The 22,256-nt window shown below is 41.0% G+C and overlaps 1 protein-coding gene across 6 annotated transcripts in view; it reads left to right on the top strand.

Moving 5' to 3' along the window:
- Nucleotides 1-22,256, top strand: part of ADARB1 (adenosine deaminase RNA specific B1) — a 245,080-nt gene that overhangs the window by 145,388 nt on the left and 77,436 nt on the right. For 4 of the 6 annotated variants that reach the window (XM_039494229.1, XM_039494224.1, XM_039494225.1 and 1 more), the window contains 2 exons: nt 7,217-7,291; nt 14,277-15,208. In XM_039494229.1, coding sequence (XP_039350163.1) covers nt 7,264-7,291; nt 14,277-15,208 — 960 coding nt within the window. In that variant the 5' untranslated portion in view covers nt 7,217-7,263. Of the gene's footprint in view, nt 1-7,216; nt 7,292-14,229; nt 15,209-22,256 lie in introns of all 6 variants that reach the window. The other 2 variants (XM_039494227.1, XM_039494230.1) reach the window with 2 other exon arrangements.

Below are 22,256 nucleotides of genomic sequence, written 5' to 3'. Positions count from 1 at the left end.
AGTGCCTTGTATGTTGCCTTCTATTTCCATGTGACGATCCAGCAAAGCCATGGGAGATTCCTAAGATTTCTAGTTAACAACTCCCATCATCAGTTTACAGTCCTGCTCTTTGGCATGTCTGCTGCCCCGCAAATATTTACAAAATTCATGGCAGTAGTAGCTGCATTCTTAAGGAAAGCAGGGGTGCAAATATTTGCTTACTTGGATGAGTGGCTAGTATGAGGCCAATCCAGGTTCCAAATAGAACTCAGTCAAGGCAGGATCTGATCTGTCTTCAGTGTTCTGGGTCTGATGATCAACAAGGACAAGTCTTCTACCCAGTCAGAGAATAGAATTTATAGGGGCACCCCTGGATTCTACAGTAGCCAGGACACTCCTACCTCAAGCCAGATTCCAGACAATGTTAAACATTTCCATACATTTCAAAGCCTATCCAATCACAACAGTAAGAAACTGCCTCAGACTACTGGGGCACATGGTTTCCTGTACATATGTGGTTTGGCATGCCAGACTTCTTAGAAGGTTGCATAGCTGGTTAAAGTCAGTGTGCTCCCTGGCTCATCACTTCTTGAATATGCTGATTCAGGTATCTACAGGATTACTAGTCTCCTTGTGTATGGGAGGTCCCTTCACTCCTCCCTTGCCCACATTGGTTCTGGTTACAGGCACTTCTTCTGTAGGTTGGGGAGCTCATCTAGGAAACCTACAAACTCTGGGTCTATGGTCTCATGAAGATTTGGCTCTCCACATAAACATGCAGGAGTTGTGAGGAATTCATCTATCCTGTCGTGCTTTTCTCCCTCACATCAAGGGAGAGGCTCTGCAAGTCCTCATGGACGACACTACAAACAGACCGGGAGGGACCAAATCAGATGGTCTCTGTCAAGAGGTGACACATCTTTGGGAGTTTTGTATCACCAGTGCAATACATCTCAGTCTCTCATCTTCCTGGTTTTCAGAACAGCTTGGTGGTTCACCTGTGCAGATTGTTCAGCAGAGATCACGAGTGTGGTCACAGAATGATGTTTCGCCAGTCCTGACCCCTGTCCAACAAGTTTTGGACTACTTGTTCCACCTGGAACAACAAAGCTTATCAGTTAGTTCCAATCAATCCAATCAATCTGTCTCCAGCTTTCCACCCTCCTATAACAGGTCACTCAATATATTCCAATCCAATATCAGACTCTTAAAATATCTGGACAGGTTATACCCCCATGTCATGGATCCCATTCTTGCCTGGGACTTAAATCTGTTGCTAACAAGATGATGGTCTGCCCTTTGAACCAGTGGGTACCTAATCTTTGCTGCATCTCTCTACAAAAGTATCATTTTTGGTAGCTCTTACCTCCATGAGAAGGGTGGCGGAGTTCTGAGTGTCGGTGACTGACCCTCCTGACAGTTTTTTTTCCCCCAGGTCAAGGTACTCTTATGTCTGCATCAAAAATTCCTGGCTAAAGTAGTTTTGGAATTCCACCTCAGTCAAGACATATACTTACCAACATTCTTTCTTAAGCCCCATTCTCATAAGGACAAGGAGAGGCTCCATACTTCGGATGTTAGAAAGGTGTTGGCTTTTTACTTGGACAGGACTAGGTCTTTTAGGTGGTCATCCGAGCTCTTTGTCTCTGGTGTGGACAGGATGAAAGGACAGGTTTCCCACTGCTGGATTTATTTGATCAGCCCTTGGGGCTCCCACTGTCTTTCCAGATACTCCATTGATATGGTTGGTTTCAGCCAGTCATTTAAGGACCCATTCATTCCACCACAGACAGGTGATCCAACATATCATGTAATTAACCCTATTATGTCCACTGGGTAGCAATTCTTAGTCAAGTAAGTCACTGTCATTCATGAAAATATTACAGAAGATTCCCTCTGTCACACCATGGTAACTCATTCTACCAGATCTGCAACTTCTACAGCGTTTTTGGCTCAAGTACTTATAGCAGGCATTTGTAGAGCTGCAACTTGGTAATCAGTGCATACTTTTACTACTCATTACACTATATCTCCACATTCCAGAGATGATGCCAAGTTTGGGCAAGTAGTTCTTCAGTCCTTATTCAGGTAGAATTCGAAACCCACCTCCGTATGAAGTGCCTGTGAGTCTCCTAAAGTGGAATGGACATGTGCAATCACTTGAAGAAAAAAAAACAATCTGTGCTTTGAGATGTGTTGCAAATGTCCACTTCATGACCAACCCTCCTTCCCCTCTATATTGGAGTCTTTCTGGTACTGAGGGACGTTGGGGGCAATTCCACCCTTTATACCATCATGCAGCAGCATACGCTGCCCTGACGGGTTCTGCTAAGGGAAAAATCTGACTGGCTCACTGGGCACACTGACTTCTAAAGTGGAATAGACATGTGCAGCACATCTCAAAGAGCAACTGATAAAACAGGTTAGTAATCACTCTTTTACTGGAGCAGGGACTTGAATCTGACTCTCTTACATCCCAGATAAATGCCGTAGCTACTGTGCTACAGAGCCTCCCTCTGGCCCAATGAATATTTAGTTATTTATACAAAGTGGAATAGCTTCAACAGGCTAGAGGAGAGAGAACCCCCTCCCCAAATACCCAAGCATCAGGGCACTCACTTGGGATGTGGGAGACCTGAATTCAAGTCTGTGCTCTAACTCAGGCAGAGTGTCAAGTATCAGAGGGGTAGCCGTGTTAGTCTGGATCTGTAAAAGCAGCAAAGAATCCTGTGGCACCTTATAGACTAACTGACGTTTTGCAGCATGAGCTTTTGTGGGTGAATACCCACTTCTTCGGATGCAAGAGTGGTGATTCAAACCTAGGTCTCCCACATCCTACAGGAGTGCCCTAACTACTGAGCTGTTGGCTACAATACAGTAGGGTTTTACTGTCTCTCTCCCCCTTTCTTTGGGGTGTGTGGTGGTGGTTTTTGTTTTTGTGAGAAAGGACTGACGTGACTTAGGTGCCTAACTCCAGGAGAGGATTCATGGTGGAGAATCCTGAGTAGAGAGAGGCTCTTTCCATAAGCCCATAAGTCAGGTGCATAAAGGCCCCAGCCCTTTTCTCTGCATTTCACTCCTGATTTGTTTAGGTGACTACCTGCTCAGTTGCTGGCTTCTGAGAATCCTTTTCTTAGGTGCTGAGCTTTCCCCATATAATGCATAGGGAGCCTGAGCACTCAACTTAGGGCAGAGAATTGCAGTAGGCAGCAGGGTTCCTGGGAGCTGGGTGTTTCCGTGCTCAGCATTGGAATACCTACGTACCTTTGAATCTAGCTCAACATGCTGATAGGGTAAGATGGCCTTTGGTTACTTTTTTTCCACTTAAGACTTCAACCCAGGATGTAGGCCTAAATTGACTTAGTGGATCTAACTAAAGATGGCAGTTAAGAGACTGGATGGTGCTTGAGTTTAGCACTGTCTGTTCTCATGTTTAATAGACCTGCTTTGGGGTTGCCTGACACACGGTGGTAATACTGCAGCTAATCTAAATACATCCTTCTCTGTTTAGCAACTATGGCATGTAATGGTAGTTTTGGGGTGGGGGAGAAGACATCCTTCAAGGAAAGGAGGATGACACTATCACATACACACACATACAGAGGAATTTTGCCTCAAATGCTGAGAGGAAAGGACATGGCCCTGTGAAACCACTGCCACCCCTTTCCTGCCACCTGTAAAAGATTCAAATACTGCAAGTTACTTTGTCCTCATTTCCATTTTAAAAATAAAAAAGACCTTTAGCACTTCCTGTGGCATCCTCTCATTTCTCTTCCTATATGTCACTGTGGTCTGGCTCCTTTCCTCTGCTGCAGCAATCTTTGGAAAGCGTGCTAAGTTTCCACTGTCCCTCTAAATGCTACCGTCTCTTCTCTTTCCCCTCCAGCCTTTGCTCTGTGTGAAATTCTCCCCTCCCTGTCCCAATTTTCTTTATTTACCCCAACTCCTCTAATGACTCCCCCCTCTCTCCAACACCACCTCTTTCTAAACTTTCCTTCCTTCCACATCCCAGTCTCCTGGAACACCTAAAACTTCCCTAGTCTCTCCTCCTTTTCCTCATACTTGCCTCATTCTCTCCTTTTCCCACCAAACCCCTCATACTGTCCTATTCTCTGCAAATCTGCCAATCTCTCCTTTCAAAATGCCTCACCTCCCAACCTCTTTTTCTGCCCCTTACTCCTTTTTTCTTCTCTTTCCCCACATTCACCAGTCTTTCCTCTCTCTTATCCCAAACCACCTTACTCTTCATTTTGATTTTTCTGCTATTTTATTGTTTGTTGTTATACTGCACTAATCAATGTGATATTCCCCCTTCTCCCCTAATTCCTCCAGTCTCTCATCCCTCTCCTTCCAAACCACCTCATTCTCCTCACTATGCCTAGTGTCTCCTCTCTATCCAAGACTAACTCCCTCAGTCTCTTCTTTCTTTCACAAATCCAGCTCATTTTCTTCTCTTCTCCAACCCCCTCCTTCTCCTTTCCCTCTCCCTAATGGCCTCTACTGTTTTTATTTTAATGCTGTGGACATTGTATGGAGAGCTTCACACGGTTTTTTTCAAGATGAAGTACAAGGAACCATATTTATTATTCATACATTTTCATTTCCTGCCTTTATAAGAAAATGTGTGTACTCTTTGATTTGATCAATACATGCATTTGTTAGGTGCCTGTATCACTGTATCAAGTTACAATGACTTAAGCGGTAGTGTAGACCTTTCCATAGACTTTAAGGTCACAAGGCACCATCGTGATAATCTATTCTGACCTCCTGCCCATCATAGACCATAGAACTTCAGCTATCCACTCCTGTAATAGACCCATAACCTCTGGCTGAGTTACTGAAGCCCTCAAATCATGATTTAAAGACTTCAAGTTCCAGATAATTCACCATTTACTCCATTTCAAACCAGTAATGGACCCGTGTCCAAGTTGCAGAGGAAGGCAAAACAAAAAACAGGGTCTCTGCCAATCTGACCTGGAGGAAAATTCCTTCCCGACCCCAAATATAGTGATCAGTTAGACCCTGAGCTAGTCACCAGGGAAAGAATTCACTGTAGTAACTGAGACCCCTTCCCATCTAGTGTCCAATCTTCAGCCATTTGAGATATTTGCTACTAGCAGTCACAGATGAGCCATATGCTTGGCCTGCTGGTGAGGGATGGGTGCTCTGTTCTGCTGCTGCTGCGCCTCCCCCTGCCCCCGGCACTTCCAGGTCGCTCAGCCCTTCCCCTTGGCAGCCGGGCCTGGGCAGGAAGCTGAGGGAGTGGTACAGAGACGCTTCTCATGCCTGCTGATTCCTCTTAGGGTCTCTGTGAGAGAGCCCGGCTCCTCTCCCCGCCCGGGCCCAGCTCTTGGGGACAGGGGCTGAGTGAGTGGGAAATGTGCTGAGGAGGGGAGTCTTACGCTGATTTTTTAGCATAATTAAATGTCTGGAAAGCATAGAGAAGATACCACGTGCTGTAAAAGTGCAAAGTAGTAGTATTTTAATGGTCTTGTCTCTTGTTGTAATGTGATGTCTATAGACTTCCCTGGCCTGGCCTGATTTTCAAAGACACTGAGCATCCATTGCTCCCATTAAAGTGAATGGGTGCTCAGCACTTCTGAAAATCCAGGCCATTATTCTTACAACATAACCTCCAAGTATTGCAAGTAACACCAAGATATTCAGGCAGTCCACATGTAGGGAAGAGACAGCAGCATCTGTTTCTCTCTCCTGCGGATATGGTCTTCACAATCGCTATTCAGCAGCACAGTTTCTAGAAGGATGTCAGAGTAAAGGCTGGCTGTCAGGGTTACCTCCCCACTCTGAACTCTGGGGTACAGATGTGGGGATCCGCATGAAAGACCCCCCCAAGCTTATTTCTATCAGCTTAGGTTAAAAACTTCCCCAAGGCACAAATCCTTTCCTTGTCCTTGGATGATATTGCTGCCACCACCAAGTGATTTAGACAAAGATTCAGGAAAAGGACCACTTGGAGTTCCTATTTCCCCAAAATATCTCCCCAAACCTCTTCATCCCCTTTCCTGGGGAGGCTTCAGAATAATATACCAACCGTTTGCCTTTCATAAATGTACAGACCAGATCCTTTATCTTTAGGACACTAAAATCAATCATGTTCCTAAAAGAAGAATTTTATTTAAAAAAGTAAAAGAATCACACCTGCCAAATCAGGATGGAAGGTAACTTCACAGGGTAAGTAAAAAGATTTAAAACAGAGAGGATTCCCTTCTAGGTTTAGCTTAGCATAGGGAAAATTCACAGGTTAAAACAAAAGATAATCTAATGCATTTCCTTGCTTTTACTTACAATTTTTGTAATCTTAGATGCTCATTTCAGGAGATGTTTTTTCCTGCCTGCTCCCTCTGTCGTACAGAGAAATAACAAAGAGAGCACTAACAAAACTCTCCCCCGACCCCAGATTTGAAAGTATCTTCTTTTCTTATTGGTCCTTTTGGTCAGATTCCAACCAGGTTATTTGAGCTTCTTAAACCCTTACAGGTAAAATGATTCTGTACCTCTGTCTATACCTCTGGCCAGGAGAGATTTTATGTTACTGCATACACAAATGTTGTTACCCTTCCCTTTATGACACTGGCTTTATGTATACAAATGTCTATTCAAACCCAGTCTTTACCACAAACCCCCTTTCCAGGAACTGTCCTTTTAAGTAGTAGTACCTGCTCTACCCTGCACATGAATTGCCTGGATTTTCTAGATGTTACCTGCAACATCAAGTTGCCAGTATTTTATCTTAGTCCTTTTCCCTCTGGCTTGCTGGAGGGGGTGGGGGCATCTCTTCACTGAACCAGTTCCAGAGGTGCTATCACATGTGACCTTTTAACTCATCACATTGTTTAAAATAGTTGTTGCAATAGACAAGGAAATGACCACATTTTCCAGTGAGAGTGCATAGTTTATATCTTGTAAGTACATGAACCAGGGAAAGTACAACAGATTAAAAACAGTATGCACTTCTAGACAGTGCCATCTCAAAATGTAAAAATGCTTGTAAACATTAATGAGTTCTTAGCATCTCTATACCTTTGCGCTAGAGAAATAGTATTACCCTTCTGTGGGGGAAAGACATACAGGGAGAAAGAGTTGTCTGTGACTGCACATGAACATATGAGAGAGAACCATGGAAACAACCCCCTTCTCCTGACTCCCATGCCTTCATCATGTGGGCTCTTGCATTTTACATTATATAAGCTTAAAACACCCACTCTCTATCTTTCAGATAGAAGCCATCTACGCCAGTCAAGAAACCAGCAAAAGTATTTCACAATGGATATAGATGATGAAGAAAATATGAGTAAGATGTGTATATTTACATAATAAACAATATCGTCCTTTCTGCAGGAGCCATTTTCCTTGCAGCTGGGTGGCATAAGGAAATGATGTGAATTCAGTGAGAGGAAATTTCTGTGTGTGTATAGTTCACTTTATATGTGTGTTCATTAAAGAAGAATTTCCGTACTGGGAAAGCTTTCAAATACATATGATTAACACATAATCCAGTTACCCTTCACGTGATTTACATCTTCATACCATGATCACTAATCATCAAACATATTTGTATTTCAAAACAGCATGTTCCCTCTTAGCCTGTTTTCTCCTACAGTGAAGTAATGATGATTAATTAATACATCTAGGGCTTGCACTGAAGAAATGGGGGGGATGGTATACTGTATTGATACAACATGCACACATGTATCCTGTGTAGCATACTGTCTCCTACAAAAAACATTTCTAGATGTCCCAACACCCCTAGCTCTATGTACTTTCCACCTAATATCTCCAAATGCCAGCCTGCAGAAGAACTGGAAGTAGAGATTACAGGACTATCCTAAACTTATATGAGGTCTGGGTTAATGTAAGAGAGGAGCTCCTGCCTCTTACAGTCTTCCAGCTAGATTACAGGCTGAACAGAGCTCTTAGCTGCCCTAAAGATCAGAGCCTTTGTGCACCAGGAGTGTGCCTGTAGCTGGCCAGGCGATAGGTGGAATGAGATTTGAAGGGAACAGAAATCATTATTACTTTTGGGGTGTACCTGGGGAAGGGGAAACTAGGTAAATGGGGCAAGAAAGAGAGTTTGAGAAACCTGGGAAAGGGACAGGAATTGTGAGGACATGGGATACAGGAGAATGGAGGGAGGGAGTATAAAGGAGATCAAATATAAGGGTTTGTGAAACAAAAAAGAGGGAACGTATAAGGAGAGAAATCAAGTAATGGAGGAAAGAAAAGGAAGAAGATTGTACAGTGCTCTGGTCCCCAGCTATTTAGAATTGGATTGTTCTCATTAAAGGTTGTCTTGCTCTGGCACAGATCCAGGAAAGCATTTAAGCAAGTGTGTAGCTTTAAATATGAGTAGCCCCTTGGCTTCAGTGGAACTATGCAAGAGCTTAAAGTTAAGCACGTGTCTAAATGCATTGTTGGATTGGTGTGAAAGTACTCAGCCTCGTGCAGGGTTGAGCCCTAATTACCTACAGAAAGAAATACCGCAACCATATCATTATGCAATTATCTCATTTTAAAGGTATTTGGTCTTTTAACCATCCTTATTTTTTGTGAATGATAATGAAGTAGTGTATATGTGTTGCTCTTGAAGTACTGTGCATGAAAATCTCCCATGCTTTACTGTAAATTGTTCAATGCTGTTTAAACACGAGCATTTGTTTATTCTGTCCCCGAATTGTAAAGCTAACATATATCATACGTTTTCTTTGACAAAGGTACTGACATCCTAACAGTACAGCAAGGCCTTGTATGGGAAAGATACAGTTTTACACAGGAAGTTACAGTGCATTTTTATTGGGAAATCAAGAAGCTGGACTGCTGTAAAATGGCTTCATTTTATTAAAATTCATTCTTCTGGCCTGTTTTTCTTTAATTAAACTACTAGCTTGAGTTGGCCTGTGTTTGCTACGTATGCAATATCATAGCCTCCAATTATAATATCTATTTTACCTGCAGAGACTAAAACTCACATCAAATTGATTGTGCAAAATTTTAATGCAATGGTTATATATTTTTTCTAAAATACAGAAAAAATTGAAAAAACATTTCTTGGGATTTCAGGTGAAAGTGGGTATAGTGCCTTTTTTTCTTTTATGCATTGAAGGTGTGGAGAAGGTGGTATAACAACAGAAACAGAGGAAACAGTTATAATTTATTTATTGATTTTAATTTTTTTTACTGCTCCACATTAAGTCCATCCAGTGCTCTGAGTGTCCTTGGCAATCTCTTAAAAATGTTCATAATAATAAAAAGACCCATCAGTTACCTCGTATAAAATCAGATAACCCTGAAACAGAATCAAAATATCAAAAATTATTTGACCTCCCCTCAAAATCCCTTCTCCCCACAAAATCCATCCCATTGCCCAGACCTATCCATCAGTTTGTGGCTGAGGGAGAAGAGACGGGCCTTGCAGCACACCCTGCATTCGAACCAATTCAGTTTGATGGATCCCCTTGTTGCTGTACTGATCTCTTTCTGTTTTTCCAAGTTTCTTCCCACAAAACTCATCCAGAGAGTGCTCACACATGTGTAATTGGTCTCATCACTGCTCCACATGCCTGTTGCAAGGGAAGTTGTCCTTGGTAAGAGTTCCCCAAGAAAGTTAATGAGAACAGCAATAAAGAGGATGACAACATTTTTGCTAGCTTTGCCTTAACTAAGAGGATGAAATTTAGGCAAGGGAAGCAGAACACAGTGAACATTATTTCTCATCAGATGAGGGGACTGCCCCCATGGACCAACTTACCTGCATGCATATTAACTATGTCTTTGACCAGGAAACTCTCAAAAATAAACAAGCACACTTGTAATGGATGCCTCCTCTCTTCAAAGAGGTAAATGTTTTCTTTGTAGCACACCTTCCTTCCTTGCTCTGGTGCCTTATACTTAGTAAAGCTCCGGGGAAAGAAAGTTTCAGTGGCAAAACTTGTTTCTTCTTCTGCTGAAAATGTCAATGGCTGATCCTATCAGACTTGATTTTTGCCAACTCAGATATGACAAAAATGCCTGAAATCTCCTGTCGACCCTGGAATATTTTTTTAGTGTACATAAAACAAATTAGCTTGTCTGAGAAATGGCTCGTGCTCAAGTTATCTGTGGCTAAGATTTCCAAAAGTTGGATCCTGCAGCATGCTGTTGAAATCCAGAGAGGTAGCACAGTGGTTTGAGCATTGGCCTGCTAAGCCCAGGCTTGTGAGTTCAATCCTTGAGGGGGCCATTTAGGAACCCAGAGCAAAATCGGTACTTGGTCCTGCTAGTGACGGCAGGGACTGGACGTGATGATCTTTCAAGGTCCTTTCCAGCTCTATGAGATAGGTATAGCTCCATATTTAAACTAGTTTGCAGAAGTGCTGAGCACAGAACAGCTCTCATTGACCATAATGTGAGGTATGCAGCATTTTGAAAATCAGGTAGATGTTTAAATACATGTTTAGAGTCTAACTTTTTGAAAATCTTGACCCGAGTGGTTAAGTGACCACTGGAAGAGTGTGTATCCTCACCAAGGAGAGGTTCAAGTAGACATCTTTCACCTGGTCAACACAAAAGCTGATTTTAAAGAAGTTGTATCCATTTTGCTCAGTGCGGTGTTTTAACAGTTCAGATAGTGAAGCCTTTCTTTCAGTCTATCAGCTAAGAATTGTACTTGCCAGTACAGTTGTGGGTATTGATATTTCTGAGCATGCTGCTGGTTCTAATGGATATTTTGTTGAAAACTGTGACACCAGCAGCACAAGATCTAATGTCAGGTTATAAACCAATTTCTTCTCATCATGTTTTAGTACCGGTTTCACATTCAAATGAGTTAATTTAGAGCTAGATTTTCAGAGGATCTCAGCTGCCATTTAGGCACCTTTATGAAGTGACCAGCTTTTCAAAAGCTTCCATTTAGGACAATAGGAGCAGCTGTAGGCTGAGCACTTTTGAGCACTTTTGAAATGCTTACCACTTCATATAGGGGTCTGAGCTTTTTTCAAAATCTGATCCATAATCTTTAAATAAACATTCATACTTAAATATAAAAGGTTTTGTTTCCAGATTAAATTACAGTAGAGCCTCAAAGATACAAACACAAGAGTTACGGACTGACCAGTCAGCCGGATACCCTGTAGAACCAGAAGTAATACATCAGGCAGCAGGGGAGACAAATTAAAACCAGCAAGTACTATACTGCTTCAGGGCTTTAGCCCTGGGACTCAGGGCTTCAGCCATGGGGGAGGGGAGGGTCCTGCAGCCACAGGGTGGGGGTCAGGGCTCCAGGTTGGGGCAGCCTCAGGGCTTCTGACTCTCGGGAGCACCGGGGCTCAGGGCCTCTGACCCGCGGGGGTTACTGGGGCTCAGGGCTTCAGCCCCGTGGGGGGCACCGGGGCTAAGGGCTTTAGCTACGAGGGGAGTGCCAGTTTCAGCCCCAGCACTTCCCCCGTAGCTAAAGCCCTGAGCCCTGGCACACACAGACTCCAGCTGAAACCAGGAGCAGAGCCTTGGGGAACCCCAAGCCCTGGCACCCCCCACAGGGCAGAAGCTGGGAGCGGAGCCGCAGGGCTGAAGCCCCAGCACTCCCCCCAGGTTTAAGGCCCTGAGCTCTGGTGCTCCCTCGGGGTAGAAGCCGAGACCCCGCTCCCTGGAGCCCGAGGTGTCTGTAACCCCAAGGTTCTACTGTAATATTAAAGACAATTAGATCCACATTCTCCTTCACAACTTCCTGCAGGAGTTGGTCTTTTTTTTTTTGCTACTGTTGGCTTCTGTTTTAGAACCCTTAATGAAAATAAATTTATAGATGGAGGCCATGATATGGTATTATATATCTAATCATTTCCCTTTAGTTTATAAATTGTACCATTTGATAGCAAACTCCTGATGCCACGATACAGACCAAGTGATCAAAAAATATGGTTCTACAGAAGATACAATTTTCAAAGGATCACAACTCCAGCTAAAAAATCCACTGTTCGTTTAGTAGTTTTATTAAATTATGTTACTTAAATTCCCTCAAAGCAGTACTACAGTATTATAAACGAAACAAAACTTCATGAATTAACATGTTGTGTTGACTATTATAATTCACTATTATATATACTGTATACAATACCATTTGAGGTTCAGCTTCAGAAATCCTTTTCTGATAAAATGAATTGCCAGAGCATGTTTCTAAAGATCAAACTATTAGTAATTTGGGAATATGAGTGTTCCCCAACAATATTTATTTTACTTCTATTTGCCAATATTGTACCTATCTTTATTGTCCAATACCTGTTTGTTAACAACATGTATGTTTCTACTTTGGCTCTTTCTTTTGATCTTTTATTCTTTTCGAGCACCGAAAGGAGTAACCTATCGAGCTTTTGCTGGAGGATGTTATAAATGAAAATTTAGTAACCATTCCATCAGCTTTGTAAACTGGGTGAAGTGGTGTGTGTGCACCAGTATTTGGGGAAATTAAGCAAAAGTTTGAAATCCATCCAAGTGCAAGAAAATTTCCATTTTGTTTTATTTAAATTCTGGATTAATTTGTATAATCTGTTATCATTGAGGGTGTATTATATTGCTAGATATTTGAAATCTTTAAAACTGAAAGGCTGGAAGCTCTTAGACTACTAAAATTGCATTTTAGTTTACATAGACTAATATAAATTCAAACTCTTTATTTACAGCGGTTTCTTCACATAATAAAAATTAGGATTTAAAAGCTGTAGCAGGAACAATTCTTTGAATCAACTCATAGTACGATATCACCACCCACGTTCCTAATTTCAGAAATATTTTGTTAAAGTAATTTAATAATTTAATTTGTTTTTATATAAACAAATCAGTTCCATGACTAATTATCAGTGTACAACATGATTAATTTGTCAGGTTTAACCTGAACATGTATTACAAATCTTGCTTTCTAATACTATTTTAATAAAGTATCAGAGGGGTATCCGTGTTAGTCTGGATCTGTAAAAGCAGCAAAGAATCCTGTGGCACCTTATAGACTAACAGACATTTTGGAGCATGAGCTTTCATGGGTGAATGCCCACTTCGTCGGATGCAAGTATTCACCCACGAAAGCTCATGCTCCAAAACGTCTGTTAGTCTATAAGGTGCCACAGGATTCTTTGCTATCTTAATAAAGGATTGCTGTGTCTTAATGGGGATGTTTGGAATTGGAACTCTGTCTAAAATAATAGCAATTGCTTTTCCTTTGCAAAGAATTATAAAGTTGTGTGTAAATGAAATATTCTTCTGGAACAACATAATTTAAGAATTGATTTTTTAACAGAATTCTGAGGAGAGATGAAGTATGTCTTTTACAGACTTTACTTCCAAGTTTTGAGGATTGATATCAAAAGAATAAATGTGGGCACTGAGTTTGGCTCATTCCACTCTGCAGGGCATGTTTACAGTCTAATCTAACTACCTTTGAAGTCCATAGAAAGAAAGAGTCTGACTGGCTTCAGTGGGAGTTGGTTCAGGCTGTTAACAAGTCATCATGGTTGGGTGAAAAGCTCTAGTTTCTTGTTGGAGTCTTCTCGGATGAAAATGTAAATGATTCTAGATAAGTGCCCAGTTACCAGAAGTTAGTCATTTAAATGAGCAATATTGTTAAAATGGACACAGTTGAACATCTATATAGGTGATATATAAGTAGGGCTGTTTCAAGCAAATGAAAAGAAGTAGGTATATACAATATTTATGCACTCTTAAACCAGTGAACCTACAAAAAGAGCATGTTATTTTTATTAAATTAATTAAATTACTCAGATTTTATATAACTTCTCTTTTTAAAATAAATAAAAATCATGTAAGATGCCTTACTTGAGCCACAACATGAGCTTAAATAAAAGTGAAGCGGTTTTAATTACTATGAAAACATATATCTCACTTGTACTCATCTTAAATGTTCATTTTATTAGTTATTAATTGAAGGATTTTGAAATATAAGTATCAAAAATGTGGATTAAAATTATAATCTTTCTGGGTTTAGAACATTTTTCAGAACAAAAGTAATTTTAAAATAGATCTTTTGTCGCAAAAGTAATTTAAGTGCAAAATAAAAATGGTGCAAACATTTAATCCCAGTATTAATAAAAATGTCAAATGCATAAATTGTAACTCAGACCTGCACCTGATATTTCTTGGGTTATTAAAATTATGGTTTTCTGTTTGTCCTGCAAAGACATAAACCTGTAAGCACACATCACTTCCAGTTACAAAGATAGATAAAGGAATCTATAAATTTTGCATTTACAAGATCCTGCAACGAAGGCATTGTAAGTTACTCTTTCTGGGCACCACAGGTTCAAGCAGCACTGATGTTAAAGAAAACCGCAACATGGACAACGTTCCACCTAAGGATGGCAGTGTGCAAAATACCGGGGAGGGGTCTCAACTCTCCAATGGTGGTGGTAGCAGCAGCAGAAAACGCCCATTGGAGGAGGGCAGCAATGGACACTCCAAGTTCCGCCCTAAGAAGAGGAAGAAAACACCAGGGCCTGTTTTGCCAAAGAATGCTCTGATGCAACTGAATGAAATTAAGCCTGGTTTACAGTACAAGCTTCTATCCCAAACAGGACCAGTTCATGCCCCTATTTTTGTGATGGCAGTTGAAGTTAATGGACAGGTGTTCGAGGGATCTGGCCCTACAAAAAAGAAGGCAAAGCTTCATGCTGCTGAAAAGGCTTTGAGATCATTTGTTCAATTTCCAAATGCATCTGAAGCACATCTAGCAATGGGGAGAACACTGTCTGTAAACACAGACTTTACATCTGACCAAGCAGACTTTCCAGACACACTTTTCAATGGATTTGAAACACCAGTTCAGACTGACAATTCCTTTTATTTGGGGTCCAATGGAGATGGATCCTATAGCTCCAGTATAGACTACAGTCTGTCCTCATCCACTGTTGCTGGTAGTCTTATCCAATCCCCTCTTCCCACACCATCACCATACCCATCCACCAGTGGAAAGAACCCTGTGATGATTCTGAACGAGCTGCGGCCAGGGTTGAAGTATGAGTTTCTCTCAGAAAGTGGAGAAAGCCATGCTAAGAACTTTGTGATGGCAGTGGCAGTGGATGGTCAAACTTTTGAAGGATCAGGAAGGAACAAAAAGCTTGCAAAGGCTCGAGCTGCTCAGTCAGCCCTTGCATCCTTATTTAACATGCAGCTGGATCAGACGCCATCTCGCCAGCCCATTCCCAGCGAGGGTCTCCAATTACATTTACCACAGGTGAGAAACCTATGCATTTTTCTTTAATATGTTTAGACAGTTTCTAGGAATATATCAGCTACTAATTTTTGAAACGTTTGAAAGAATATTTCTGGTGTTAATGCTCTTTGTTTCATTATGTGATTTCTCCACTAATGATCTACCAGTGTGGAATCATTTTATTCAATTAGAAAGAAAAAATGCCACATTGTTGATTTTGTTGATCTTAATTGCATGCTGTAATACAATTCAAATTCTAGTTTAGTGGTGGCTGGTGTTAAGGGAATCTTGGAACAATTGTTTTGTCTCTTGTTCTGCTGCAAAGCCTGGAGTGTGAGTTGAAGTGAGGATTTATTGCTCCAGATTGTTTGACTACCTGAGAACAACTTTTACCAAAGAAGAAAATCACTTTCAGCTGCAACAAATGCTCAGAATGAAAGGTGTTGAATAGTGGTTCTCAATGAGAGATTAAAATACGAGGGAAAATAAGGTTAATACAGGAGTTCCTTATTTTGACTATTTGACTAAAAGACAACATTTCAACACACAAGACCAAAGAAATCTTGAAATATTTATGGTATAAATGGACTGTGCAATCAACTACTATAGCAGTTACAATGAAGTTTACAATTGCCTTCAAAAATATGTGTAAAGTAAATATTTTTAACAAAATAACTAATAGGATATCCTAAGTATTGAGCATACCAAAAGTAGTACTCTAACATTTGGTAACTGCAAAGGTAACTTTATTGAGCTATCAATGAGAAAGCTAAAAGAGAGTCTACAGTCCTGGAGACTAAAAATTCCACTTATTTCCTCTAGGTCCAGCAGGATGAATTCATTGAACAATATTGAGGTTTTGAAAATAAGCTCCTTCCTTCAGGATAGATGAAACTAAGTCTTTAAAAACTATATAATGATAGATACCAACAGTTCCAAAGGACAGGTTTTATGAACACATTTTAGCTTTCCTTTTTAGTGGGGCTTATTGTGTAAGGAAGAAGCTTGAATGGTCTGCCTCTTGTTAGGTGCAATATTGTTGTAGCTGTGTTGGTCCCAGAATATTAATGAGGCAAGGTGGGTGAGGTAGTATCTTTTATTGAACCAACTTCTGTTGATGAGAGAGGCAAGCTTCTTCCCAAAGATCTCTGTGTAAGCTTGTCTCTCTCACCAACAGAAGGTGGTCCAATAAAAGATACTACCTCACCCACCTTGTCTCCCTAATTGCTTTCCAAGAGCAATTGCTCTCCTTGCTCTCCAAGTCTTGGCCGAGTCAGAAACCAGGTTGGTATGCTACAAGCACAGGATATCTCATCCCCTCATAATGCTGATGATTGTGGCTACTGGATGCAGGTGTATCGTACTAAAAGGGTTTTGCTGGAGGCTGGGTGCGAGTGGCCTAGTTTGCTAGGACTCAGGAATCTCCTTGACCAGAGTTTAGAAATTTATACTGTTCTTGAAAATATTTACACTGTTCATCACGGCAATTCGCTTAACATTGAACTTCAAATTATGTGTGTCAGAAATTAGAATCTCCAGTGTTTTCATTGTTGTGAAAAGTTAATTATATAATAGTTGCCAGTACTTAAACAATATCACAAAGAGGTTAATATTTGTCCTTCAGGTGATTCCTTCTAACTAATTCTGAAAGGGATTTGAATCCCATTCTTTTTCTGAAATAAGCAGTTTCTGTTTCCAAGTTCAAGAGGAACTAGAATGGTTTAATGAAGTTAAATGGAGAAAATACCATACTTTGTTACCTCCCCTCTCAGTCCATTATTTTCTGTACTTTCATAGTGCAGTTGTAGCTTGTTAGTATGTCGGTATTTAAGGTATTGGTGTTAGGTCATGCTTTATTTAACTTTTTCACTTATAGTCTAGAACAGTGATTTTCAAACTTCAGGTTGCGACCCAGTACTGGGTTGCGGTGTGCAAAGCACTGGGTCACCTTGCTCAGCACTCTAGTAGTCCCTACCTGCTCTGACACCGCACTGTGCCCTGGAAGCGGCCAGCAGCAGGTCTGGCTCCTAGGCAGGGGGGCCATGGGACTCCGCACGCTGCCCCTGCCCCAAGCACTGGCTCTGCACTCCCATTGGAGGGGGGGTGCCTGCAGGCGAGAGCCACATGGAGCCCGTTCCAGGGCGCAGCGTGGTCCGCGGTGCCAGGACAGGCGGGAAGCCTGCCTCTGCACCCCATCTGCACCGCTGACCAGGAGCCGCCGGAGGTAAGCCTGCACCCCAACCCTGTGCCCCAATCCCCTGCCCCAGCCCCTGAGTCCCCCCCAACCCCCTCATCCCCGGACCCACCCCAGAGCCTACACACCCAGCCCAGACCCCTCAGAACACACAAAATTTCACTGAGTAAACATGGGTGAAAATCAACAATTTTTAACTATCTTCATCCCAGTCTCCATTTTTCTCAGCACAGTTTTATACCCACAAGTCATGATACCGACATCCTTGCAGCTGCAGTGAACCTAGGAATATTACTACTGTAATTAGAAATCTAAATACTCGTATTTGCACCTACAGTTCATGTTGGCAATTTGCAGGTGTAAAATTGCCTCTGAAACAAAAAAGAGGCCAGTTTTTAAAATCGGGCCTTTTGCGTTTCTCCCCTGGCAGTCCGGCAATGTTATCAGAGAACAGGTCAAGTCAGCCTAATCAGTGAACACTTTTATTGGTAAGAGCTAAATTCTGTAAATTAAAAAAAAATCAGTTTTTTAAGATTACCACCCATGTTAGCAATAGGCCAAACTGTATAAAATATTAAAAACTTTAGATCTTTTGCAATTCAAGTTACCTTTATTTCCATGTCGGAAAATACTCACGTTTCATCCTCTTTCAGTTGATATTAGTGTCTTTGAAACTTTAAAGTGCATGGCTTATCATAAATCTGTAGAACTGGCAAGCAACTGAAGCTGAAGAGAATTGAATGGAGAACTCAGCAGTTCTAAGATGTGTGATTAATACGTTGAGATTACCTCAGAAGGCAAAAATGTCAAATCTTTGTGGTCAAAGTGCAGGCGCTAACATTATTAGATATTTGAAAATTGTGAGCATACGTTTTGGTATCTGATATTAGAAGAAATGAATGTGTTCATGCACCAAGACCTAGGCTTATAGGAATTGAACATTTCATGAAGCAATGACATGAAAAGTTTTGTATTTGTAATTGTCTGCATTTCAGAGAGTTGACAAGATAGGAGGAAACAAGTCTTATTCGTCTTACTAGGGTTATGTTTCAGCACACAAATGGCCTACAACTGTAGTGTAATACTTTGCTGTTGCAAAAAGTATCTGAACCCCCCAAAGGTCCTCAGTTAATAAATAGCTAGCCATAGGAGTTTTCATACTGTTTTTTCTTTTATGCATTATTATTCTGCAGAACCCAGAAATAAAAAAACATAATTACTTCAGATATTCTTACATTGAGAGCAGTGTGGATGTTGACATCATGCTGAACACGTCTATAATTTGTGTCCTCTTATTTGTTTCTTGAAATTACGTAGGGTTTTCTAATTTATTGTTAAAAAATGTTGACGGACAGAACAGCTGCCTAATTACCTAATTTCTTTGGTGTTGTCAAGATATGTATTCAATTTACTGGTAAAAGTATATCACATTTGGTCAGAAATAGTGTGGAGAGCAGGCCTGAGGGAATAGACAATGTTTCTGTTTGTATTGCAAGAACTAAGCTGTTGATCTTTCAGTGCAGTAAGAATAGTCTCTCTCTCTCTCTCTCTCTCTTATTTTAGCTCTGACTTATTATTTATGATTGGAAATCTGCTTTTAGTAATCAACCAAAAGAGTGGTGGTAAATTTTCTCTGCCTAGAGTAACTAAAGAAATCACAGAAATCTCAATCTAAAAGAGCATATCCTGCCTATGGCCTTTATTCAGCAAAGCTTTCCAGCACGTGCTTAAATTTAACCACAAGAGTAAGTCTCATTGATGTCAATGGGTGTAAATGGGAAATTAATTTTTCCATATAGTGTTACAATATGAAGCTTCAGTGGAGCTGTGCCAGTTCACACTAGCTGAGAATCTGACCTATGGTTTTCAGTATGTTAGACATAACTCAGCAGCTCCGTTCATCAGGTCTCTCAGTTGAGCTTTCCATATAATTATGAAGACCAAAGGAGAGAAATGGAAAATTTGTGAGCAGCCTGATGTATCTAAGAGCCTTATCCAGCAAACATTTACTCCAGTGCAGTTGCTAGTCGTGTGTACTGTTCCATTAACTTTAATCTGCAAGTCAGGTAAATATGGCCAGTGTAGTGTCTCTCTCCACCTGGTGGAAATACAGGTTGGAGACTGAGTGTTTTATATTGGCAGCAGATAAAATGATGTCTGGGTGGCAAGATGTGTGGATTATCCCTCTCTGCTTGGTATTTCCATACTTCAAAGATTTGGATGGGCAGGTAGTGCCCCAAAAGACCTGCTTGTAATGAAGATCTTGTTTCTGGGAATATACCTGTAGCATAAAACTGTTTCCTGATTAGGAACATAGGAATTGCCACACCTGATCAGATCAGCGAGCCATCTAATTTAGTATCCTAATTCTTACCAGTGATCAATACCAGAAGCTTCAGAAGGTGTAAAATCCCATAACGGACCACTGTAAAATAACATGCCTATTGGAGAAGTTTCTGATCCTCAAGCAGTGAATCTTAACGTTGGGCAACAAGCAGGGTGGATAAAATTTGATCAGATTTTTGTAGTTTTTATAAATAATATGAATTTAAATCAGGCTTTTTATTTAAATACAGGTTCATTTTTGTGTGGATGAAGGGGAAAGCTCACATCTTAGAGAACTTATGTAGTAAGAAGCAACATGATTTAGAAACAGCCTGGATTTGTAAACTTAGAGAGGTGACTGAGTCAAAGCTGAAGCCCAGGCTATGGGTCTGAGTGACAGGTGGCATGGGGATGTTATGATGGTGGTTTTCTCCACAGTAACTGAGGAAGAGATGAAGGGGAGGGCTTGGCAGGGAAATAATCACAAGCTCAGTTTGGAACATGTTGACATTATGCTATCAGCTGAAGATCCATAGAGAAAAACAGGCAGAGATTTTACTTTGAATGAAAGGATACAGGTCCAGAGTAAACAGGTAGATTTGTGATTCATCAGCATAAAGATGATAGCTGAAGTGTTCACATGCATGTAAGATGTAGCAGGGGAAGAGGAAGGATCCCCACTGAAGGTTGGAGGGGAGAATATCGAGGATCTTCCAGATCAAAAAGTGAAGGAGTGATTAGAGAGGTAAGAGTAAAATGAGGAGAAGACTGAGTCACCAAAGTAGAAGTAGAACAAGATCTACAGATGATCACAGCTCTGTCAAAGGCATCTGACAGTCAAGGAGGATGAGAGTGAAATATTCTGAAATATGGCCATGAAAAGGGCATTATAGACTTTGGTGACAGCAGTTTCAGTGAAGCATAGAAAGTGGAGGCCAAATTGGAAAGAATCTAGGATGGAATTGGAGCAAAGAAATTCCAGATAGTAGTTATAGATAACACTTTCAATGAGCTTAGAGATAAAGAGAAGAAGGGAGACAGAATCGTAATTGGAGAGAGTGTCATGGGTGAGTGGTTTTTAAGGTGAGGAGGAATGAAGAATGCTTGTATTGAGAGGGGAATTACCCTGAAAAGAGGGAGAAGTGGAGAGCGCTACGGGAGGAAATGAAAACTGGTGTCAAGCCAGGAGATGGGGTGGGATAGGGTCAATGAAGCAGGTGGGGCAAGAGGAGGAAAGTGAATGACAAACCTTGGTTTCTGTGACACAGGAGAAGTAGGAGAGAGTGATAGAAGAGGGAAGCCGGTAGCCATTTCAAACCTTCTGTCAGCATGTATCCGTGGGTCATGACTGAGAATACCAGCCACATACCTAGGTCAATATATAACTCAGATCTTACCCAGTAATCACACTGTTGCCAATCCTTTATTATCTAAAGGTTTATTTATAGAAAGAAAGAAAGAAAGAAAGAAAGAAAGAAAGAAAGAAAGATGAGAATTAAAATACATACAATAATTGCAAACTTCTTGGATCAGGCTTGTAGCAGTGATGGAATAAACTGCTCGCTTGTTAAGTCTCTGGGTGCTTCCAAATCATTGGAAGGTCCTCAGTCCTTTGGTTAGAATGATCCAATTAGTACAAGTTTATCATAGTCCAGAGGTTTGAGCAGGAAAGAGACAGAATGGAGATATTTTCAGGGCCTTTTATAGCTTCTCCCAAGTGAAGGGGCACCCATTGTTCTCACTGTGGAAAATTACAGGTAACAAGATGGTGTTTGGAGTCACATGGGCAAGTCCCATCTCCATGCCTGATTTCGCTTAGTCATAGCAGAGGCCATCACCCATACTCCAGTTAGAATGTTCACAGGAAAGTCCATTAAGTGTAGATAGGCATCTTCCATTGTGAGTTAAGTGTTCTTTGATGGGCCATTCAACCAGTTCCTTCAAGATGTGCAGGCTAAACACCTGGTGGGTGTTACCACATGAGCAAACATTTGCTAGACAGGTACATAGTTAGTATTCATAACTTCAGGTACAAAAATGATACATGTATACAAATAGCATAATCATATTCAGCAAATCATAACCTTTCTATTGACACCTTACTGGCATAAGATTTGTTGCAATTATATAACAGTGGTAGCAACAATGATCTATGTAAAAGCAGCAAAGATGATCTATGTGGTCATGTTTTAATCAGATAACATCACTCCTTCTCAATACATCTTTTGAGAAAATCAGTATGAGCAGACAGGGAAGTTAAGGGAGACGGGCTTAAGGAGAGAATTAGAAGTGGTGAATACGTAGCTGAGGTTTCAGGTGGGAAGTCAGTCAGGGTGGAGAAGCATACTTGGCCAGGAAGATGGCAAAACTGAAGGCTGAGAGAACAAGTTTATAGCGTGGAAGTCAGCCTGGTCCAGGACTGCCATCACAGAAGACCTACTTCATAAAAGCAAGAGCTGAGGAAATGGAATTGCTTGTTTGTTTTTCTCTGCGTGTCTCTTTATGCTCTAAATTCCCTCTTTTATCTTCTAAATTCCTGTTTAGATTTTA

Source organism: Mauremys reevesii, linkage group 11 (assembly GCF_016161935.1).
Source record: "Mauremys reevesii isolate NIE-2019 linkage group 11, ASM1616193v1, whole genome shotgun sequence".
Taxonomy (NCBI): Eukaryota; Metazoa; Chordata; order Testudines; family Geoemydidae; genus Mauremys; species Mauremys reevesii.
Note: the sequence above shows the minus strand (reverse complement) of the source record. Positions and strands in the feature narration are given on the sequence as shown.